The sequence below is a fragment of the Pseudochaenichthys georgianus genome, chromosome 5, assembly GCF_902827115.2.
Source record: "Pseudochaenichthys georgianus chromosome 5, fPseGeo1.2, whole genome shotgun sequence".
Classification (NCBI taxonomy): domain Eukaryota; kingdom Metazoa; phylum Chordata; class Actinopteri; order Perciformes; family Channichthyidae; genus Pseudochaenichthys; species Pseudochaenichthys georgianus.
In genome coordinates this window covers 6,932,055-6,956,257 of record NC_047507.1, presented here as the reverse complement: position 1 = coordinate 6,956,257, position 24,203 = coordinate 6,932,055, and the positions used below count along the sequence as shown (strand labels likewise).

Genomic DNA, 24,203 nt, shown 5'->3' with positions numbered 1-24,203 from the left:
AGTGACTCCCAGAGGCACAATTTTGTATCTCGAAACACTGCCAGCCTCTGTGTTTAGCAATTACATTTACCCTACAGTACACCCAAACAGGTGTGCGCGCCCCAAATACACCCCCCCACACACCCACGCACGAACAGGATCAGGTTTGTACACTCATACTTTTTATTATCACCTTGAACAAGCACTGTATGTAGACATTTCAGGCTGTGTTTTTAATTCTGACTAAAAGAAAACACTGATAAAATGTGCTTAGTGTGCTGAGTCCTACATTGTTGCCTGTCATAATGATTTTGTGTTTACTGTGCCATCTTGGATTTGTTTTTCCATCGGGGCGGCCGGTGCTTGTCACTACAGCGAAGAGGGAGCGTTCTGCCTCAGGCCACCACGCACTGGTAACGAATGTTCAGCTCATTGGAAAAATAAAGCGTGTCTGAATTATGTGCTCATGAATCTGTCCGTTGTTTGGATGTGTGAGTCAGACGAGGACGTTCAGTTTGCAAGGCAGTCAGTCACTTCCTGCGTTTTTCTGCTGACGCCAGGCCGCCGTTAGGCTAATGCAGGTGGAAGGTATTGTTGATAGGCTCTTTGTGCTTTATACTGCATGTTGAGCTTTAACACACTGTCCGGCAGAAGCAGCCTTGCCGCTATTTTTAGACGGGTACAGCTGCTCCTTAGCACCCACCCTTAAACCAGCCATTCACCAGAGATTTATGGCACGGGCCCATGAGAAACAGCTGTAGTGTCTTGCCACTTGCTTGTGTAAGGAGTGCGAACTGTGGTTTAATAAGAATTGTATTTAATTTGTGTATGCGTATACACAACAGCTGAAGGCAGTATTACATGTGGCTATCAGTGAGTGGGATGCCTCACGCAATCCAACGTTTTAAAACCACAAGATTGGAGCGTCCGGTGCTGCAGCAATGAGTCAGGCTCTGGTCACAAACGCCACCTGGGTCCAACACAAGTTCAACACTTGTGGCGAGCTGCTCCCCCACAACACCATGTGTCCCTGCATGTTAGCTCAGCATTCTGTACGTGCGCATCTGAAAAACAACATTTTAGTTTGTCCCTGACGAAGGTGACGCTGCGTTTGCTCACGCGACCCTGGAGAGGACGGAGGAAAGATTCCTGGGACTTTGTGTTTTGTTTAAAACTCAGATCTGCCCTTTTGTTAATGACTGTCCCCCTGATACTGTATCTACAGTGCAGCTCACAGCCTCGTCACATGATTACAGTCGTGTAAATTGTCCGGAAGCTTCTATGGAGCTACGGCAGAGAAATTGGCCTGGTGGTGGTAACCTTTATAAGAGTGTGTGCGTGTGCGTGCGTGCGTGTGTGTGTTGGGGATGGGCGCTAAATACGCAGCTCCCACAGCCTCACTATAGCAGCTAAGCTTAAGTTTAGCTTATCACTCTCAGTTTGTTGTCTCCATTATTCAAAAGGACACCTTATCAGTTGGGACTCGTATTTAGCCTTCCCCGCTGTGAGCTCCACACAATGATGTTCTACATTGTTCCACATTAGCTCTGGTGTCTATTTCAGCAGTTCTCTATCCATTTATTGATGCATGTCTTCCATTGATCCAGGCATTGATTTGCCAGGCAATCCATTATCCATCTGTCTGTTTCAGCTGGCTTTTAAATGATCCGTCAGATTGAGCTATTAAGGGGAGTAGTGGTGAAGTCCAAAGGTTGGTGATACATTCAGGGAGAGATGGTGCTCTGAGTGTGTGTGTGTCTGAGTGTGTGTTTGGGGGTTGGGTAAAGGTATTGTCAGGCATTTATAGGTATTCAATCATTTTAAATGAACACAGTTTTGGTATTGGTGTGGATCTCATAAGTATAATTTATCATAGGGTAACATTATCAAGTGCAACACAACATTTGTGGGATTAGATAATTACCAAATGAGTGGCAATAACCACAACTCTGTTAAATATGTCTGTTAAGTATTAAGAAACAGCCAAGGAACAGTTAGCTTAGCTAGGTTTAGCATAAAGATAGGGGGGAAACAGCTAGCTTAGTTCGGTCCAAAGTGGAAAAATATAATTACCAACCCCTAAACAAGTCATTAATTAACACCTTCTAGATTGTTCTTTTATTCTGTACACACATTCAATAATTAAAACAGCAATGTGTAGTTTAACATGATGCTACATGCTGAAACTAGCTTATGGCTAAGGAGTTAGCTACAGCTAAGCTAATTATCTCATAGTTTCATACTAAACGGAGAGATACGAGAGAACCATAAAGGTGTTTGAATATTTCAACATTTTAAATAGTCCTCAATGTTTTGAAGAAATTCTACGGACCTGAAACTTATGAAAACTTTCAGATATCAATTGGATAAACTAAAAAAACTGCTTGGTCATGAAGCTAAATAAAAACGGTCTTCGTTTACGAAAAGTTTACATTTTCAAGGTTTTTAACTGAATATTTAGGAAAAACACTTCCTTTATGCATTCTACCTTTACGTTTCTGGGAATTTATTTCACAGGGATTTTCTTTTATACAGCAACGTAGGCTCAAATGTTTGATGTTTTGTACTTTTCTGAATTATCCAGGTTTTCCAGGGTAACGCTTTAATCTTCCTGTGAGGACACACTTTGAGGAAACAAAGAAAATGCCACCAGCCAAACATAGATGTGGGGGGCTAAGATGTGGGGGATTCCAGATTGAGATGCAAGATGGATTCATATATATTCATGAATTCAGTCAGAAAAGTCAAACGGAAGCAGTATGATAATCTCGCAGTAATTGCATTTTTCCCTCCAACTGTTTATGGCAGACTCGAGCGCCACATCCATAGACGTGCGACGGGAAGAGCAAGAGTGTTACGGCGCTGAACAGTGGATACACTCTGACCCCGTACCGAAGGCCAGTCAATCCACCGCCGGGTCAAGTGGTGGTTATGCCAAATCCATCGGATTCATGGGTAATGGGATGGCTATCATTACTCTTTAGATAGTCAATTATATGTTTAATTAAGCAAGTGAGACATCAGATAATTGAACTATTGACTGGTCTTTCCGAGTCACATTTGTCTTCTGATTCAGGGAGGGGGGCAATGCGGAAAATCATATCAAATTAGTTCGGAGGTATGAGATTGTGATGATCCAGTCTTTTTCTTTCTTTCTAGACAGATGTCCTGACCACTGACAGAAGAACTTTTTCTGGTTTAATTTTCTGACAGTGCACTCTTTCTCATCCATGCCTCAGGAAATGCCCCCACAAAAAAAAACATCCAAAGGGCCATATTTCAAACTATCAAGCTGTTTTTTTCATACATGTCAGTCTGCTGGATACATGTCAGCAGCCGTCGGAAAAGTGCTGACATCGCTGCCCTCCTGTCCGGCAGCCCCGCTCCCTCTGTGTGAACTTGGATTTAGCTCAAGGGTATAGCCACCCTGCTAATGTGATGTAGCTCCGAGAAGGAAACAAATTGGCCTGACGTCTCATACACTGCCTTGTCTTGATTGTGTGATGGCTTCTACTGCTAATGTGTTACGATGGGTAGACCTGCACGGGGAGGGAGACGGGTTTTGTGTGTGTGTGTGTGTTCGAGAGAGAGAGAGAGAGAGAAAAAGAGCGAGGGAGGGAGGGAGGGAGGGAGGCAGGGAGGGAGGGAGGGAGGGAGGGGGGAAGTGAGGGAGGATGGGGGAAGGGCCTCAGTCTGCAAGATCAGCACAAGTGGAATTGCATTGATTCAGTTAACTGCAGAGTTGGAGCGTGATGTGGAATTCTGTTTATCAAGGGTGGAGTTTACACGATAGGCTCCATTTTGATCTTATTTTCTACATCACATTCATAATCAGTCCCTGCTCCCTTTTTTACTTTCCGCCATAAGATGTAAGCTCATTATTAAACATATAACTGAGCCCCACCTTGAGTTTGACATGCTTTAATAAGATGAGCACATGTGTTTTTTTTTACTGAATTACTGTCTTGATTTAAATGGAAACACATTGTTGGTTTCCTCGGTGTCTTTTGCACCAAATTCATCAAAAGGGAAATGCTTGCACAGCTCATGTTTCCATTCTGGCAGATACACAGTCTGTAAACAACATTATAATCCGCATTAATCTACAGGATATGATGCAAACATTTGACATCGTTTTCTGTAAATCACCAGGAAATATGCCGCATATTCCGAGTAAATACTGACTTGTGTTGTTATACTCAAGCGGAAAGCCACTGGCCCAGAAACGACATCTGCTGAATCTCCAGAAAAAAATGCTAAATAAACCTCAAACATCGTACTAATTATAGGGAATAGATTGCTGCTTTCTAATTGGCTGCTTATTATTAATAGGGAGTGTTTGAAAATACACAGACAATACTGGAGGCTATTGTCAGACAAAAGGTGATGAATTTACAAGACTGAAAATATAGAAGGCTTATTCCGAAAATGACTAAATCTTGATGAGATTGGCCAATATACTTTTACGACGTGCAGTCTGTCCGTGTTTTTGGCATTCAGAGAGAGGATGCACGTACTGTAAATTAACGAGGCCCCCTTTAAAACATGCATTTAAAACGGGCATGTTGCAGTATATTTTATTTTCTCCTTTACCTCTCCTCCCTTCTCTTTCCTCTCCTCCATCTAGCAGTAGGGAATTTGTCTCTAAGGGTTTATCATGACTGCCTCATATTTCCCCCCACCACCCCAGTTTGTCATTTTGCTGATCCAGACGCTTTTCCATATTTCAGTATTCTTATCATCCGCTGGCAGTAAGATGATCCATTTCACTTATTTCTTAGAAGTGTGACTGTAGCCCAAGTCAATATCTGCAGAATGAATTCAGTGAATCACCGAGGAGGGGCAGCTAGTTAGCGTCCGCGGAGGTGGTGGAGGTGGTGGTGGTGGTGGTGGTGGTACTGGTGGCGCAGGACTGTTTTTTTTTATACAGAGTCAGCAAGGGTAAAATGTCAAGCATTTCTTAGGGAAGGGGCTCCATAGGATTCCATTTGAAGCTTTAATCTTAATTGAGAGCATCGCACATTGATATTCCATAGGCCTCTTTGCCCTTCGCCTCTCAGCTACTTTCATTTAGAGGACAGCCGTACTGCACTAGAGCATGGGGATTGCTTTGTCAGACAGCCAAGAGGCCAAAGGCAAGGTCAACTCTCTTTGTAACGGTGGCTCGCTATGGAGTGAAAGGCATCCCCTCTTTGATGCCGTCAGTACTTTTGTAAAACATTTCCGAGTCTTCCTGAAGTGACGCCGAGTCTATTTTGACCTTATTTTGAGAAGAGATATTGCAGATAACTCTTTTTTTAGTGCATCATATCAGGTACGCACCTTGACAAATGCCTGACTTGTGGATGTAAACACATTCTCCCCCACAGCTCAAGGCCAAACAAAATGATGATTTAATGCAATGTGGAGTAAAAGAAGACATTTGCATATTGAGCAGTCAGAGAGAGTTCATTTAGGCAGCTGCGAATATTATTCAATTATGCTCGAGATTATCTGAAGTAATCGTTTGATCCTGAGTGTCGACTTCTCAAAGAAGGAAGATATTTGTGCCTCGCAATTTTGACATTGCGGAGCTCACAATGGGTGCAGTAGCGTCCCCTAATCCTCAAACAAAGGGGAAGGACTAACTGGCCCTGCAGATGCAGCGATAAGGCCCATGTCATCAAGTAAGGTGAGGAGAGGAGGAAGGTGCGGGACGGCAACGCTCTCGCCGCTCCTGTGGGAAGAGTCGTCATGCCACCTTTCCAGAGGTGATGAAAACAGATGGAAATAAAGACACACACACACACACACACACACAGAAACCGTTTACAGCTGAGTGCACAGCCCCTATCCGTGGGACTGAGGACCGAGCTCGCCTCCATTTCTCATGCTCCTGCCTCGGCCCGCTGCTGACACAGATATACTGTAAAGAGATAGCGGCACAGATAGGTATGCATGTGCATGTCAAAGTAGCCCCCGGGGGTTAGCCGCTCGGAAAACACAGGGAGTGAAGGGATAACATGGGATCCACCTGCCACACTTTCCTCATTAATCTCAAACATTTATGCGACACTATTTGGGAACTACGGCTCGAGATAACAAGTGTTTCCTCTGCTGATGAAACAATGCATCAGGATTAAGGGATTAGTCCTTCAAAGATGTGTTTTACTAGCACATATGAATAACAGGTTTCCTATGGCTGTGGCTTCTGACAGATTTATCAGGTGATCGTGGCTTGATAAAGCTTCAGAGAGGCTGCTCCTATTTCAAAGTCTCCTCCTCGGATTCTGTGGGAAAGCCCGACGCTCCTGCTTTCCACTCCTTCCACCGATCAACCACAACAACAGCATTTACTAAACACCTCCGACGAATCAACGCAGTTAGACTCCAGATCTATTCAGACAACAAAGCAGCTGAACTCCTCAACTAGCATTGGGAAATAATCATTAAAGGGAGGGTTCACTTTATCACGGATCAATTCAATCTATTGCAGCCAGGCAGTGACACTCCCTCCAATAACCTACTTTATAACTTTTAAAGGGGACATGAAAGGATTGTTGAAAATTCTTTTTTCCCCCCTTTATGTCAAAGGTTGCTGTTTGACAATATCTGCTAATTTAGCAATACATTACACAATCAGGGTCTTTAGACGTTTAGTCCTATTGATGCTAGGAAACTCGAGGAGATTCATTTTTCAGTCCGGAAAGAGGATGCGCAGGGTCCACACATGAGTCAAAGCTGTTCCTCTCTGCGGGATTTAAATATAGCCCCGCTCGCCGTTACTGCTGTCACTCACAGACTTATGGCGACCTTTTGACCTGGCCTGTACAAAAGAGACTTGAAACTGACATGAACACTCCGAAATGTTTTTCACCAGAGCAGCCACACAGAGGCAGAGACGCATTTGAAGCCTCTGCGTTATCAGCTTGATCGGGTGTCATGGTTTTGTTTTCACTCACACATGTCAGATATGTGTCTGATGTTTCATCAGAAGACGGGAGGCAGGCAGATGGGAGGTTCCCACAACAATTGGACAGTTGGAACGGTTTTCAATACCTGATGTGCAGCCTGAGGTCAGAGTTGGTCGGGACGCAGCTCAGAGGCCACCTACATGTGTTGTTTTGCAGGCCGGACATGTTGGTGCTGCAGACCAATGCTCAGCCACGTGTGGGCGGTGTGTTGCTTCACACTGTTCACTTTCTCTTCTCTCACAATGGACTGCTTTTTTGCAGTTTTACATTGGTGAAATCATCCAGTTACTTTTTGACTTTTGCAGACTATAAGGACTTGTAAAGTGAGTTAATAACCAGCTGTATCTCATGATAATATTACAAATAACACAGTACAAATCAGTTCAGCACTAGATTGACACTTTTTACAGCAGCTTTGATCAATTATTGGACACTGTGGTACAAACTATAACAGTTCAACACAAATTAAATAGAATTACATTTTGTACAGATATTAATGTACCTCAGAGGAAGAATCCTTCTGACTTTGGTGATTTTCATATTGTTCCTCTTCTCCTTGCCACCATGAGGTTGATATGCGTTTGGTTTTGAAAGATATGTCTTAAGGGTTAAAGGATGGATTGTCATGTGACATTGTCCTCTCAGGGTGAAGTGTTAGTTAAACAAAGAGAGTCATTATTATACTTGCTAAGTGTCAACATGTCATTATTGTCATTACTAGCATGATAGCATGCTGGTGTTAGCATTCAACTCAAAGCCCTGGTACAGCCGAATAGATTCATGGCATGGCTGAATACACTTAGTCTTATTGTATGGAACACATTGTTTTTGAAATAACAAGCCTTTTTATAAATTAAATCGATCAAATGAAGGGTTTAAAGATTAAGAAAATGTTCATCCAACTTTGAAAACCCTTCCCAGCTTTATGAAGCCTTTAAAATCTTTAAGCTTTTTTTTTATGTTTAAGGCATAAATTTGCACTCTTACTTTTACTGTGTTGGTTCATTCTTGCTGCTCTCAGCTTTTTTCAACATGAAAAGCTCTGAATAAACAACGGCAGACACACTGTGATAATTAGTGAGCTCTACAGGGGCTGGGAAGAAGATTCCTTTCAACCTTTAGGCGAGCTAGCTAGCTGTTTCCTCCCGTTTCCAGTCTTTTGGTTAAGCTAAGCAAAGTGGCTGCTGCTTGCCGGCTCCCAAAACACAACGCTACATCTATTTGGCTTTTATCCGAAGCGACTTACAGCCACTGTATTCTAATATAGTAGGTACAACCCCTACAAATATACAGATATTGATTTTATTTGAGTGTAGTCTTAACAGATGAGATTTCAGTCTGCAATTGAAGATGTGTAGATGTTCTACCGTGCACCGTGTACCGGCTCTCTTGGAGCCAAGAGAGCAAACGGTACAATTAATCCTTTGAAACGGTAACGAATCATCAGTTGCTTGTCTACAGTTGGTTTTTGGCCAAATAACAGTTTTGTAAGCAGGTTTAAATGAATATATGATCAATAATATTGGTATTGTATAGCAGGTATAAGCATGTACTGTTTTTGTTAACGTTCATTATTTGCATGTAACCATGAGAATTTTATTTCTGTTTGCAACAATCAAGATGTATGTGACTGGCATTAGGTTCAAAGGATTTGGTTCACAAACTATCTATCTTAAATTCAGTGGGAAAACGTATCACACCCTCTATAAACGTTGTTGTTTCCCGTAACCTTTCATTTCATTCTTTTGAGAAGTAAGTGTTTCTTTTTTTTCTGCCGTTGAATCCCAGAACAAAGTACTTCCTGTATCTTGACCACAAAAAGAGCAAACAAGTACATGGGTTCACTTTAGTATAAAAGGCAGTCGTCCCCTTAAATAGACGCCTTATAAGCTCCATCGTGGCCAATCACACGCTTCTTCCCCGACAGTCCGACCACAGCGCACAGATGGTTGTTACTCTGTTGTTGTAGCGGAGCCTCAACATCGCGCATGATGACAAAGATGGCCACGAAATCAAAGAATGGGTGTGTGAACAACTGTTGTGCCAAAGACGCAGGGACAGATACCGCTGTGCTAAAATCCTCTTAAAGAAAAAAGATTATATGGCTTTAAGTTCAGCACAGGCCTTCTGAGAAACACGAGGGAAGAGTTACGACACAAGGGAGATGTTAACATGACACACTAGTGGGAGAGCGACACACCCAATTCCAAGGAGGCCTGCGAGACTTTAGCAGAACGTATGACAGATTCTCATGTCAGTGACACCCGCAGAAACTTATAAAGAAGGGTGTCGAATGGTACGTGGGCAGTGACCGTTTTGATTTCAAACCCTTTCAAATGTTCATGTCTACTTTTCTCAGTCTTTATGAGAGACTCTAAACTAACGGTGTGTCAACAAAAATATCAGTTCACCAACTAAACTTGCTCAAGATAATAGTTTTTCTGCAGATACCTTCTTGCGGTTCCTGCTTTTTGAAAGCTCCGATGTAAGAGCAAGTAACCATGAGGACTTCATTATAACAATTGGGTCTAAAAAAACACCAACATATTCCCACCAAAACATCTTAAAGTTATTAGGGCCAAACGAAGGTTAAGGTTAGTTTATTTATAAAGCACATGTTCACACACAAATCAATTCAAAGAGCTTTACATCGGCAATAACACATCAAACAATTAAAAACAAAATAATACGACACAAGGGAGATGTTAACATGAAACGAAGACCTACTTTGCCCTAAACATGTAGTCCTTTTTATGATTTAACTACTGTAAGTATACATAATATATACTTGTTGTTACATTTTGGAGTGCCTTCCTATGTATCCTGTTTTGTTCCAATCGCACCCGACACATCCTTCATCTATCGTTGAGAATACGGGGCAACCTGTTATCTGTTTCCTGATTTATCTCCTACATTTAAACCCACCATAAAAACATGCTTTTCTTCCCTTTAGTTTCCTCAAAGTTAGCAAGAACTGTTTACTTTCTCATCCTCAGGGCTCTTCAGTCCCACCATTACTTTTTCCTGGATGCGAGTTTGTTATATACCAGAGACATTACACGGTCCCTGAGGCCTGGACCTGATTTCCAGGTTGTGTTAAACTCGCCAAGGCGCACATGCTGGCGTCTGAGCAGGAGCTGACCCTTAATCAGCGAAGCGCTGCCAACAGCAACTGAAAGCCACAATTATCTGCCCTATAGATAGGTAGGTTGTATACAGGGGGCCAGGGGCTGTGGAAAGGGAAGAGCCTGTCAGGGGGAAAGGGGAGGTGGGGGGAGAGCCTGAGCTAACCTCTGTGGCTCGTGTTTCTACTGTGCACTAATGGACGCCTGTCATCGTTATGGACAGAAACAGGAGGGCGCCTGCCAGCTGCATGACCCCCATAAAACAGAACAGGAAATCCTAGCAGGGAATGAAAGGAAAAGAGATTTGTTCTTTTTTTTCTAATCTTCTCTTCAGTGAACCTTCCTTTACTCTTTGGCCTCTTGTTTATGCTGCAAAACTGCAGTGTCACTCGTAAAACTGGAGAATACGCTCCAAGTACGTAAGCAAGTCGAGGTGTCGAGTGTGCTGTTCCTGAAATGAATCTTAACCGTTTAGTCTCTTAGTCTCTTAGTGTTACCCCTGTTTCGTATGCGAGTACAACACCTCTGTTTTTTACCCCAGGCTGTTTTGCTATTGTGTATTTCACGCTGGAAGCAACGTGTATAATCATTACATACAGTGGTTTGCCCTTCGCTCGGTAACCGAAGTCCAGGGTCCGTAATGTGACAGGACTTTGTCACACCTCTGTCAGTGGTGTCCACTGAAACGTGACAAGAACTTTATCAACGGGCCTTCCAATCAGATCGCCAGGAGATCACGCTGAACACAACGTCCACAGCAAGCCAGATTCCTTATTACGGCCAATAAGATAGCAAGACAAGCTTTATTGTACTTCTGAAGCTACACATTAATCCACTCTGTTGCAGCCTGCAGAGCCCATCATGTGATAAACTAACTCATTACCAGTAGTACAATCATAATTACAGAGGAATCTTTGAGGATGTGGCTACACTGAGAAAAAGCAACCATAGTCCAAACAGCAGCTCGGGCAATCAAAAAAGAAGGTGACAAACATTAACAGTCAGGATCACATGATATTCATAAGAATGTGTGGCTTTGTGCAAGAGAGGAAGAAAGTGCACGATCGTCTGTATTCGCATTGCCATGTCTGCTCGTGTGTGTATGTGTGCCATGTCCATGGAGACGTCTGTGTGCGTGTGTGGCCTCTGCATGATTCACGGTGTCACAACTGCGCACAGAAACGACTGGACATCCTGAACGGAAACCGCAGCCGTCGAAGCTGCGTTTTCCTGCAACACACAACCCAACACTCTCACAGAGAGTCACTTGACTGGACCCTCATATAGGAAGTGAAAGAGGAAGCCCCTCGTCCATCCTGTCCTCCATCCCAATCTCAGCTCTACTCTTCACGTGAAGCTACTCTTGCAGACAATATGAGACTTTAACTGTTGCAAAACACCGCGTGAAAGAACTGGCTGAGGCTGGAAACGTCTCGCTATCGGGGGTCAAATGTCTCGTCAGTTGACATTTAGCCACAGGAGATTAGCGCCAATCATTAATGTGAACGCAGAATTCACTGATTGATCAATGGGGTTTGTTTGAATCAAATGAATATTTGCTCAGCTGATTCCTATTTGACTATTTTCTATCTTATCTCTGGTGTTTTCCTCGGACAGTCAGTCAGGTGCTCTGCAACAAGATACCCAGTGTTTAGACAGTGGAACTGGGCCAAACCAACACTGTCCAAGAAGATGGCTATGATATCACCGATGGAGGTGGTGAGTGGTGTTTGGCCATAGGCTCCGCTGGCCCGGCGTGTCCCTCGTGGCTCAAGGCCTCCGGCTGTGTTCATTGGTGACAGTGAACGCAGCCGGGCAGCCTGCATTCCTCTGCCTCTCCCCACACAATGGTGAGTATCTGCAGCATTCCTCTGTCTGTGTCCGCTGTCTGAGACGCAGCGAGGCCTTGGCGAACCCCAGCACTCGGCCGAGAGGTTGGCACCACCGTTAACAGATTGTGATGGACACGTTTGAGTGTCTTCACTGAAAGGCCAGTCGACTATAGGCGTTATTTATCGTGTAAGAGCGTGTCGTGGTTACATCGAGAGTGGACATCTTAGTCACGATGTAATAAAAAAAGGCCTCTGCAGAAGTGATTTGGAAATAATTTAAGAGATGATGATTCTTCCTCTTTACCCTGCTTCATCATCTCCTTTTTCCGTGCAATCGTTCCTTCTCTCCATCTGTTTTTAAAAAATGCAAGCACGTCTGTTCTAAATCGTTTTCACTGCTCTTTATCCTTCTCCAGCTCTTTTGCTTTCTCTCTTGTTCCGATGCCACAGCCGTGCAGACACCTTTCCCTCCTGCTGACTCAGTAGCCAGCCTCAGGCGCTGTGGGCTGGGGGTGTTGGTGGCGGGGAGGAGGAGGGAGGGAAGGGGGGAGGGAGGCAGAGAGGGAGTGGGGGTAGTGTGAGGCTCCCACATCAGGCCCAGCAGCCTATCACATGCGAGGAAAAAGAGCTGGCTAATCGTTTCTACAATGGCACCCTGCACACTGTCACACAGCACCACAAACTGCTCTCCTCGCCAACACTTCTACTGTATTATTCCGCCGTAGCTTAGAAATCCTCATGTGATGTATAAGTGCGCAAACGTACCGCACCGAACAAAGAAATGCCCTGTTTGAAAAACCACACCTACGAAAACACATCTGATGCAATGTAAAATATATGCAAGTATTCACATACATGCCACCTTGTACCTTGTGTTCCAATTGTGCATTTACTAATATACATGTACACATCAGGTTCAAGCTGGTTTACATGGAACAAAGCTAATATCTTCGTGTTTGAATCAAATAGCTGGATATCAGTATTGGGTTGACTATTTGGCCTTTTAGAATAATTACACCATGAGGTTTTTGATGAATAATTATCAGTAATGTGGATGTAATGGCTAAGTGGTTAGAGACAAGCAATGTGCCAGCGACATCACGCCATCACTTTACTAAAATATCAGTCTTTGAAACCAAGAAAGGACGACATTTGTGTCACCTGAAAACATCCCACTTATAAACCAGTATTTAGTCTCATATCCCCATGTCCACATACTATATCGTTCCTATTTATTTTACTTGAGGACGCCTTCTTCAATCTCAAAGGCTGTAGACGTTTTGGAAGGTTTTAATAATTTGCCTGATTGTGTCATAAATTACATAAAGACATGTTCAATTGTATTTATTGAAAACAACAACACAAATCAACAAAACATGTGAACTAATTGAACAACAAAATTCTTCAATAATAACTGGGAAGAGTTTTCTGCATCGCGGTCATCTGAGCGGGTTTACTGTTAATGAGGATATTTTACGAGTACACTTTTAAACTAGAAGAAAATTGAACTGTGCCTGTAAACAAAGTCTTGTGCCATATATAAGAGCCACTGATTAACGAGCCTGTCCCGATAACATTAAAATATAGAGGAGCTTTATTCATTGCCATAACCATCTGGTTTATTTTCTGCTATATCCTTGATGTTCACAAACGCACGCATTTACGTCACGCACTCCGGTGCAGCGCGCCGACCTTCAGGGATTCGGCCTGTTCTCAGGGAGGAAAGTGTTTTTGCACCTGTGGTTTGATTTTAGAGCTGCTTTGAGGTCAAACCTGTCAGGGGGTCACACATGAAAAGAGAACCTGGTTTCCAGGCTAAAGGGTAGGGCCGTTAACAGAGCCACCTGCCAAGCTCTCACTAAGGGTGGGAACAGAGAGAAAGTCTCCTCTGACAGCGAGAGACTGGGAGACTGCTGTAAACTCCATTTACAATGTGTCCACTTATCACACATTATTATCACAATGGCCTTGGAGCTATTACGGTTATCCAAATATTATTGTAGTCCTGAACTGAAAACGATCTGTTGTCAGGGAAATGTGCAAGAGGATTTAAAAATGTAGCAGGACAGAAAAAAAAAGCCTATGAGGTAAAAAAAAAAATCGGCAAGACGAGCAGCAGTTTGTGCCGACGTGGTCGTTGTTTCTCTCTTCCTCCGTTAATGAATGCAGAGGTGTTTGTCTGAGGAAGAGAGCGGAGGGGAAGCCTGATTTCCACTCCATTTTATGCTCTCACATGCAGGGGTCCCACAGGAAGCAGCTCTCCATGAAGGGCAAAGGTCGAGAAGGAGAAGAGAAAGCCACTCTGCCTTTTTATTCTCGGCCAAACCAATAAATACACAAACTGGCACTCCTTCCTCCGGCCGTCCGATCATAATAATATTAATACTTGTGACACGATAAAGTAAATCCACTCGGCCTTTCATTCTCCACCAAACTAACACAGACACAACACTGAGGGAGTCCCAGTTCCTCTGGCCGTCTATTTGTAATAATATTAATACTTATGACACGACGATGAAGTAACATGACCTCTCCAAACGCACACTGTGAATGTGTGTACAGAGAACATCATTCGAGTATAAAGTTGAGCTAATGTTTTTGTGCACTTGTCTTAGCAGTCACTGCACTTCAATGAGTGAGTTCACTTTTATTTCTATAAATTATATATTGTGTTAAAGAGTTCTCAAAGATAACGTTATTGCACTTCTTTTAGGGCTTTTAGCATTTATTACTCAGTATATAAGTATTAAAATGTCGGCATAGCACTCATATGATAACACACTATGACACTAATACAGGTGACTGGTGTGGTGTATGAACATTTGAAAGCGTGTTAAATATTTCACTGTGTGGATGTTTTTATATAGGATAGTAAATCTATCAGCAGATGAGACACAATTTTTAAAAAGTCAAGATAGGTTTATTGATCCATAACAAATTAAAAACATAGTGGGTGAAAACAATTTGCATAATCATATATTATCTTAAAAAGAAAAGCAAATGAGGAACATATCTGTCCAGCAGAATCAGCTTCATAAAAAAGAATAGTCATTATCCTAGCGTAATTAACTTCTGTATGTTTTTTCTATTTTAATGAAGCATAAACACAAAATATAATTGAAGCTACAAAAACTAAGCAAAGCAACAAAAGAAATCACCAAAGTATTGAAGCGTAACTAAAGGATTAAGTAGTATATTAATAAAAAGGGAATATTCTCTGATTTCAAGTATCTCCTGTGAGACAAAATACAGATACGCCTGTATAAAATAAAAACATCTCATACATGTCCTGCATGCATGCTTCATTGTGATTTTCCATGTATAACTTGTTGTCTAGTTGTTTCTATTACAATTATTAGAGAGATATCCTTAAGTCCAACATTAATTACAATTTGAAGAATCCATGGGCCTGTTTGTTAAAGAGCAGGGCGATCTGTCAACATAATGCCTCCAATGCCATGGAGATGGGTCAGTTCTGCGGGATGGACAAACTCACATTAAATACTCGGGTGAGGAGGGGTTGTCACTGGTGGACCCGGTTTCGTGGTAACAGTTCGCACCGGACAGTTTCTCGCATTTACTTTTGTATGCATCCCTCTCCCGCATCAGCCTGTTCAGTTCGTGTTTCAGCTGCTCGACCTGTCCCACCAGGCTGGTCTTTTCGTGCTCCAAAACGTGTTTCTGCTGGACGCGCTTGTAGCGGCAGGACTGTGCGTAACCTCTGTTTTTCAGGGTCCGGCGCTTCTGCTTCAGACGCATCACCTCGTCCTTGCCCAGGCCCCTGAGGAGCCGGTTCAGCTCCCTGACGGACATGGACACCAGCTGGTCGTCGGAGAAGTTGCTGTCCGCGTTGGACCGCCGGTCGTAGCGGCTGTGCGGGATGTGCGCACCGAGGTCCGACTCCTCGTCATCCATCGAATCAGGGGAATCGCACCCCATGTCATCTTTCATATAAGGGTCTTCGCAGTGACTGCCGGGGATGCCTTGCATGTCGGGGTGACCCGGGAGTCCCGGGTACTGCTGTACCGGCTCGTTGATGTGGCCGTACCCATCGTACTCAGCTTGGAAAGGTGGCTGGTGGTGGCCGTGGGGCACAGATGGGTGTCCCTGCTGTGCCGTGGCTCCGATCAGGGCCTCCATTGCGTCCTCGGGTGTCAGACCGAAAGATTGGGGGTACATTTGCTGAGGGTAACCCCCGTTGTTGGGTAACCAGAACTGGTCGCCCCCGGGGTTATTTCTCGGCTCGCTGGGGTTGAGGTTCGGTGACGAGGGTACCGAGTTGCAAGGTGTGCTGCCGGGGGTGGAGGAGACCGAGTCCGGTCTCTGGAGCTGGCTGCATGGCCCGATAAAGGAGCGGTCCATCCCTTGCATCGATTCTTTCTTAACGCCGAACTTCGCAAAGTCGAAGTCGCCGACGAAATCCATGTTGTTTTTCTGAAGTCCCAAATGTGAATGCGCCTCAGCGGACATGTTAACTGACAAAGCTGGTCTCTTCAAAGAGCTCTGAGTGTCCGACGCTATTTCACACAGTCAGCAAAAACGTGCTTACTTTCGAAAAATGGCAGTAATTCCAAACTTTGATTTCAGCTCACAAAGGGAAAAGACATGCGTGCGTAAAAAGCGTCCAAAACTCTGAAGTGGAAATTCTGCACCGCGCAGCCTTTTTTGCTTTCACTCGCTACACACTGAGACTCCACACTGATGCCAGCGAGCTGGACGCACCTCTGCCTGCTCAGGAGAAGCGCACTTTCTTCATAAAGCTGCATTGCTGTGATGTCACGCCTTCCAGGCTACACCTCCACGCTGCACTCCAATGAAAAGACGCTGAGGAGGCAATTTGCATAAAAGCTGCTACGAGTCTGTCCCCACGAGCTTTTCGTGATGATCACTTGACCAAAACCTATAAATGTCTGCACAGCTACACACTATCTTATACAATATGTTTTTGTATATTCTACTTGTCCTCTATTTTATATTTAGGCCTATTTATCTCACAGGAATGTGTACTATACTTGCACTTCTTCTCCTCACTTCTCTTCTTTGATTTCTATTTCTACTTGCACTATTTGTATTTGTTTTAAGTGAAGTACATTTGATGTTGCATTGTTGGAGGAGCCTGTGACTTATATTTCCATTGCCAAAAGTATTCTGCATCTAAATCAAATCAAATGAAAAATGTATTATAGCCCCAAATCATAAGAAATGCCTCAAAGGGCTGTCGAAAGCAAAAAAAAGCAGCGACAAAAACATATACAAACGTCATAGCATAACACTTACAAAAACATTATCTATCTAGTATAGATAGTGCAATAGTAGCTATTGTGCATATGACAAAAAAGCCTATGAGTCTATGAATCTTGAGATGAATCATAGTCAAATACCTACACACTGAGTCGAGGCAGTGTTTTTATCTTCATTAAGCAAATCCAATAAACATAATAGTCACTTTTGCCTAAATATTAAACTAGCTTGATATCATTTTTTTCTTTCAACCTTAAGTTGGTTTATATTTATATCTGGATTTGTGGTCATGTACACACGCCTGATTTTACTTAAACTACAACAAAAAGGAGGCTGCAGGACACTTTATTTCACACTGTTGTTGTGGCCATGCTCTGTGGTAAGCACACAGGAGAACACTGACACCTTGTGGCCTCTAGTCTACACTGCAGACATCCCAATCTTAATATCTACCCTTAGATATGAAGTGTGCACCATCACAGACTTGCATAAGAGGGAACGAGTGTGTTTCTGAGCCAGTAAAGTGTTGTAAGAGGAATATTTGTGTTGTCGGGTAAAAACATGTTAGAAAACTCTTTTCATGCATCCATCCATCCATCCATCCATCCATCCATCTTCTCCCGCTTATCAGTGGTCGGGTCTTTTCATATAATTCTTTATTTTCTTAATTGTATTTGTGTTCTGGATGTGTTCAGGCTGTATTACTGCTGTTTTGACAGATAAAATGCTAAGAATGATTGGTTAATCTCATGTAGCATTGTGCATGTATTTACTATGTGAATACAGAGATGTTCTCTACCCTAAGCCCCTGACAGGAAGGAAAAGGCAAAGCATCTGACAAATATATTCTTTCTTAATGTATTTTTGAACCGGAGTTGGCTGAAAGGCTCGTATTCATCTGCAGTCCCAGCTCAGCAACATCTCTAACACAATAAAAAAAAAAAAAACCTGGCATGTTCCAGGATGTACGGTCTGATCCAGGGAACCTAGCGGTGTCCAGAAGTGACACGGCCGCACAGGAAATCAAAGGGTTAATCGACGTTCCTGCCCTGAGGTGACCCTCTCAGGCACCGCTTCCTCCAAAGATAGCGAAAAGCTTCACTGACAAGATAGAGGACTCGAGCCAAAACCAATAGAAAGTGCTGTCCGAGGACGCAGAGGCATTTTTCCAGTCAGGTTTAGTTGCTGGGAATAAAGGAAAAGAGGAGACAGTGTGACTGAGTGGGGATGGCTCAGGGACGCACAGTAGGATTTACGTCAGCATGGCGGGGGGGAAGTATGTAGTATAAGTTATGCTAATGATAAGATGCTAACAGCCCAAGTGCACTCGGATAATTCACTACAAAAACACATGCTGTAACACACTAACATTGATTTGACCCATAAAGCATCAACGGCTCTTGTAAATAGGGTTTCACTTTATTTGGAGTGAGACCATTAAGTGAAAATGGATATTAGTTGGATATTAATTGTGCCTAACCACCTACAAACTACACTAATGATGTAGCTTCTTTATAGGCGGTTAAGGTAGGGGCTATAGTACGGGTTTAGATCTGCCCATTTTTGTAAAGTAGGCAGCATTTGTGTGTTGAGAGGCTGAAAGCATGGATGCTGCTTTCACATCCCAAAGACCCACTTTACATAACCGGTGATGTCCTTGATTACAAAACTAATTCAGAAACCACATTACATAGAAGACAACCGCTGTAACTTGCAAATGTTTCTGTCGCAATATGCAAACTCTTGAAGTCGGGATGCACCAATACGGATCAGGTCGATACAGACTCAATTAGTTGGATTTTGTCATTTTGACTTAACAGTCAGCAGAAAGCTGCCAACAAAGCCATTTGGCATCTCTTGCTACACATCAGTGGTTAACTGTCCATGTTAGAAATAATAAAATGTAACCGCATGGTCCTTTTTTGTTTTGTTTGTTTGCTTGTTGTGGGATTGGCTGTTACTGACATGACACAGCAGTGCCTACTGACCATGTATAAAACATTTTAAAGTGAAAAATAAGGCTTGCTTTGCAGGCCCTAAGTCTTAAGTTAAGAGGTTGCGTTGGCTGGTATACTCCAAAAATGGCTGACTTGCTGCTGATGACGTCAAAATACTATCCCCTGTTGTCAGTGGCGACTGGTCATTAGGGGCAGGCACAGCCCCACCTAGTGTCAGCAGAAAGTATTAAAATAATGATTACAACAAAATGCAAAAAATTAATTAAAAAATATATTAAATATATTTTAAGATCATGTTTAATCATCTGATTCGTCTGTACATTGCTGTTTTAGTATGTGTTCTTCTAATTAGTGTCTACAGTGTGTGCCTATTGAGCTGTTTAGAGCCATGTGGGACAAAATCTGATCCTGCCCCTCCCTCTGACTGTCTAAGTGAACGGTGACTGCAAAAACTACACTGCGCATGCTCAGAGTATTTTGTGGCAAAAAATAATGACCATAGGGGCAAAGTGCTGCCATCCCCACCATACGTCATCTCACATAATTCAGAGCTGATTGGCTGTCAGTACGTGTGCCGCGAAAAGTGTGCTGTGTGAAGAGGAGACGAGAGAGCTGCAGTGAGGCGTCCTAAAACCAGGAAGTAAGCTGCGCATGGCTTCCCTCGACCTAAAAGCAATGAGATTTCTCCATAGGATTTTAGAAAACAGCTCAAAATAAGATCTGTGGGAAACGTAGCTGTTAGATAAATGTACGTTTTGTTCAGCTGGATAATATCCACATGTCTACCCTACTTTTATCATTTTCGAATCAAAAATCTATTGATTAGATTAGATTTATGATAGACTTTTGAAACTACAAGAAGATAAGGAGGACTTTTACAAAAAAAGTAATAGAGATTTTTGTCCAGAAGGATAGGCAAATGGACTCAATCTTCAAGTCAAGGTAAGACTGCAATGTTATTGAAAATGGGATCTTACTAAGAGAGAACAATTCAATATTTAAATGATAAAATTACATTTTTGTGGGTATCCTTCTGTTGAACTGTCTGTTTAAAAGTAATTGAAGCATCAGACAAAAAAAGCTTTTGAAAATAATATTATATTTTGATTTAATATATTTGTAAACCTGAAGAGTCAGTGCCAGTGCCTCACCAGCCATGAACCTCTCTGCAGAAGCTTATATATAGACATCTGAGTTTTTTGTGCCCCACCACTTTTGTACATATAGAAACGCCACTGCCTGTTGTGTTAAATGGGGCCGATCTACTCAACTATGTTAAATACTGAATTTACCAATCCTGACCATTTTTTTCAGAACTTCCTGTTCATTTGGAAGATATTCATTTTCATCAAGTTGTTGGTGCATACAATATTGTTTTCATATTTTATTTAACAATTCAGTAATACACTTTGTATTTATGTGTGACCTTTAGGTTTGCAAAGTTAGCAAAGCAATGTTTAAGCCAGGCCTGATTTTATTTTAAACATGCAACAAGGATCCCAGTCACTTCCACACACACAGTAAGGCATACAGTTTATTAATCTAACACCGGTATCAGTTTGGTAGTCAAAGCCCGAGTATCAGTATGCAGGCTTAAAAAAAGTTGGATCAGTGCATCCATATTTAAAATGTGACCTACTTCAAGTTCATCCAATGCTAGAAGGCTGACATGTAACAGCAAGTCTTCTAAGAAGCTTTAACATCCATGAAGCACCCTAGATAATCCAGAGTTTTGTTCCATTTCGGGTTGCAACATCACAGCATCCATTAACTGGCTGTCGTCAGTGCATAAGCAGCACGGAAGCAATTAGGAAAGGACTATCATGTGGATATCAACAGTCACTCACTTGTTTCTCTCAAAGTTGAATAAAAAAAAAGATTCCAAGATGCGCTATGCACCGTCAAAAACAGCCAAGAGGAAAGCCAGTTACAGTTCAGCCTTAAGAAACGATACAAACAAAAGGTTTGACAGGTTTCTGCATTCTGTCTGTGGCATGCCTGACAGAAATGTACCATGGCCTAGTCTTCCTTTCTTTCTGTATACACAACATCTGTCCCACATGGCAATTGGGGTTCTGTGTGTTTCTAACGCTATTTTGTAAACACAACAGGGGCCATACTGGAAAGTTAGCTTCATTCCAGTCCACATAAAACAAACATGGAGAGAGCAAGCAGCTTTACGAGAAAAGCTATGGCCCGACAACATAAAGGAGAGGTCATGATTGCTGGAGAACAACTCAGGTATGAAGAGAGAACGGAGAGCTGGAGTGGATGTATGACATGTCTTTGGTCCGGTTTATGGGGGATTCAAAGTGTTAGGTCAAACATATGGCTGATTAATTTCAAGGTTGAGGCTACACGATGGAAAACTGATCAAGGAACGACGCTACCACCTGCGCACGTATCCAAACTGCTTTGTGGCACAGGAACTTATAGACTGGCTGGTGAGCCATAAGGAAGCTCCGGATCGAGCGACAGCCGTCTGCCTCATGCAGCACCTCATGGATCATGACATCATTCACCACGGTAACAATGAAGCCGATTGAAAGGGGATATATGAAGACCTTCTCTGAATTCATGTTTTTCTATTGAACTTTTATGAAAAGACAGACTTATTTCAAAACTTATCCAATGGAGCAGATGTGGCTCAGGGGAGCTAACCAATTTAGATGGTCAATTGTTTGATCCCCAGCCCCTGCAGCTGACATGTTGAGCAAGATACTTAACCCACATTTACTCTCGTAGGCATGTTTATGGTATTAAAGTTTACTTAAATTGCTTTGGATCATCAGTAAAGTGACATGTAATGTGATTTGAAACCGTATGTTTTCTTTTCATAGTTTGTGATAAGAGGTCAGTATTGAAGGATGCCAAACTACTGTACCGTTTCCGGAAGGATGACGGCACCTTTCCCTTCAACACGGAGGTGAAAATCTTCATGCGAGGACAACAACTTTTTGAACAGTAAGAGCTACAGTTCGTTTTGGTGCGGGGATACTCTTCTTTGACCTAAGAGTGTACTAGTTGGGATCCCAAATTGGTAACTTTGAAATGCTATATCCAGCATTTTCATGACGAATCTACTTAGGGTTTTTGTGTCTCTTTCTCAAGTCTCATAGGGGACAAGGACTCCATTCTGCAGTTGAGAGTGGAGCATGGCGTTACCTATCAGCGCTCCTTTCCTGGCTGCCAGTTGATCAACTGGCTCCTTCAGAACAAGGAGGCAGAAAGCCGGCGTCAGGCCCTGGATATGTGCCGCATATTGCAGGAGCATGGCATCATTCAGCATGGTGAGGGGAGTCTTTACTTTCCCTTTGATGTATAGCAACAGGACTGTGAGCTGTTGTTGGCAGTGGGGAGGGCTGGCACTTTTTAAAATCTGAAGAAAAAACCCTCATGGAGTTTTGTTTTTTAAATCCCATACATTTTAAAACGTGTTGTTTTGTGTCTTTCTTTGTCCCTTTCCCACCACTAGTGGCAAAGAAGTATGATTTCTTTGACAGTGGACTGCTGTATCAGTTCTGCATCAATTTTCGTCGCAAACGCCACCTATCTGAACTCTTGCGTGAAAGTGAAGAGGACAGCGAAGATGTGGTGATATTGACACAAGAGGACAACCATCTTGAAAGTCCATTTGTTTTGCACAAAAGCCATCCTCAAGAGGGCAGTAGTGCTTTCCAGTCAGGTAAAAACTGATCTCTTTCCATTTTTGCCCTATTTTTTGCCTATTTTATAAACTTTGAATACTAATGATCAAGTATAAAAGTCACTACTAATTAACTACGGTGGGGTCAGGTACATATCTGGAACAGGTTACCAGTGGGCGTCAAGGCAGCTTGAATTCCTCTCAGCTTCACTCTGCTGGATTTCCACCCTTTGTCCAGCTCAATTCAACTTCAGTAATATGTAATCCTAAATCAGGCAAGTGTGTAATTAATATTCATGTGTCAAATAAATGAAATGTTCTATTGAGGTCCAAAACTGGAAATGGTGAATGTTCTTGATTTGTTTTTAAACCTTTTTCCAGTACTTAGAAGAAGTTATACATGTGAAGAGTTATTGGCACCTGGTGCGCCTTTCATGAAGAAAGTGTTGACGGTGAGTTTGTTATAACTTTTTTGATTTTTAAGTGCTAACATTGGAGGCATCTCTGGTGTGTAAACAGCATTATTCCTGTATCAACTTAACAACAATACTCCTAAATTAAGTGGAGAATTAAATCACTTCAAAGTTGCCTAGGAACAAGATGTAATGCATTTTTGAGAGATTATTCTTCCATGTGGAATAATAATGTTGTTTCTTAACATTGATACAATATAATCCATTTAATTACTGCACAAAGTAATGTCACTCACCTTCATCACAGGTGATAGGAGATGACCTGGCCTGGGGCTTTGTTGTCAGAGGCATGGCTCCCTGTTATATGCAGGCTGTTGACCCTGGAAGCCCTGCAGCCGCTGCTGGAGTTAAGGTTAGATATATGTTTCACACATGGCACAGAAAAAAGTGCAATACCCTCAAAGGAATTTGAAAAACATCACATATTTGACTCTTAAGACCTGTGTACTTCACATTATCTTCTTTAGGTGCGGCAGTTTTTGTGCCAGGTGAATGGACAGTGTGTTCTCTACCTGGACTACAGGACAGTCTCCAGGATGGTGATGACAGGGCCTCGCACCGTTGTACTGGAAGTTATGGAACCACTGGAATGACAACATATTTCTGGTTTCAGACACAACTGCTCTGTTGGAAATGGAGGATCATTTTGTAAAATGTATTTCCCCCAATTACAGACTGGCAGAGTTCTTATCTACATTGTCTGGGGTCGGGGTTGGAATCACTGAACATGGTTATGGTCGCAGCAAGAGTTAAACTCAATGATTGTGTGTCTATAGTGTTCTCATGAATTAATGAGCAATACATGTTTGCTTTGTATGACTGAAAATCTGAGGTGGAAAAAGTACTCAGATCTTAAGTATTTAAGTAAAAGTAGAAATACCAGTGTAGAAAAACTCTGTTACACGTAAAAGTCCTGCAATCAGAATGTGTTCACAAGAAAGTACAAAAGTATTGACATCAAAATATACATATAGTGCTCATTTTGCAGATTGGCCG

At 42.5% G+C, this 24,203-nt stretch overlaps 3 protein-coding genes across 4 annotated transcripts in view; 1 reads left to right on the top strand and 2 right to left on the bottom strand.

Moving 5' to 3' along the window:
• The window catches only part of zhx3a (zinc fingers and homeoboxes 3a), a 54,666-nt gene that overhangs the window by 30,027 nt on the left and 436 nt on the right, over nucleotides 1–24,203 (bottom strand). The window contains exons 2-3 of the mRNA XM_034082312.1: nucleotides 23,720–23,791; nucleotides 23,444–23,548 (exon numbers count right to left, since the gene is read on the bottom strand). The gene's annotated coding sequence lies outside the window, so the exon portion shown is untranslated. The remainder of the gene's footprint in view (nucleotides 1–23,443; nucleotides 23,549–23,719; nucleotides 23,792–24,203) is intronic.
• LOC117446244 (DEP domain-containing mTOR-interacting protein) lies at nucleotides 179–23,800 on the top strand. 2 transcript variants are annotated; one of them, XM_034082320.2, is made up of 10 exons: nucleotides 19,644–19,728; nucleotides 21,200–21,329; nucleotides 21,436–21,614; nucleotides 21,929–22,052; nucleotides 22,200–22,378; nucleotides 22,564–22,773; nucleotides 22,884–23,009; nucleotides 23,116–23,186; nucleotides 23,455–23,559; nucleotides 23,675–23,800. In XM_034082320.2, exons 2-10 carry the CDS (start codon nucleotides 21,247–21,249, stop codon nucleotides 23,798–23,800), a joined length of 1,203 nt encoding a protein of 400 aa, XP_033938211.1. In that variant the 5' UTR covers nucleotides 19,644–19,728; nucleotides 21,200–21,246. The 2 variants fall into 2 exon arrangements, 1 of the variants encoding a protein (XP_033938211.1); XR_011643204.1 differs by lacking the exons at nucleotides 19,644–19,728; nucleotides 21,200–21,329; nucleotides 21,436–21,614; ... (5 more) ...; nucleotides 23,455–23,559; nucleotides 23,675–23,800 and adding exons at nucleotides 179–392; nucleotides 2,788–2,934; nucleotides 3,139–3,587.
• mafbb (v-maf avian musculoaponeurotic fibrosarcoma oncogene homolog Bb) lies at nucleotides 13,219–16,635 on the bottom strand. The gene has a single exon (XM_034082321.2). The coding sequence runs from the start codon at nucleotides 16,357–16,359 to the stop codon at nucleotides 15,382–15,384; it is 978 nt and encodes a 325-aa protein (XP_033938212.1). The 5' UTR covers nucleotides 16,360–16,635; the 3' UTR covers nucleotides 13,219–15,381.

Bases quoted from the DNA above. Each gene is read 5' to 3' on its own strand.
- mafbb (XM_034082321.2), bottom strand. From the start codon at position 16,359: ATGTCCGCTGAGGCGCATTCACATTTGGGACTTCAGAAAAACAACATG.
- LOC117446244 (XM_034082320.2), top strand. From the start codon at position 21,247: ATGGAGAGAGCAAGCAGCTTTACGAGAAAAGCTATGGCCCGACAACAT. The intron at 21,330-21,435 runs GTATGAAGAGAG...ATTAATTTCAAG, and splicing joins ATTGCTGGAGAACAACTCAG to GTTGAGGCTACACGATGGAA. The intron at 23,010-23,115 runs GCAAGTGTGTAA...ACCTTTTTCCAG, and splicing joins AATATGTAATCCTAAATCAG to TACTTAGAAGAAGTTATACA.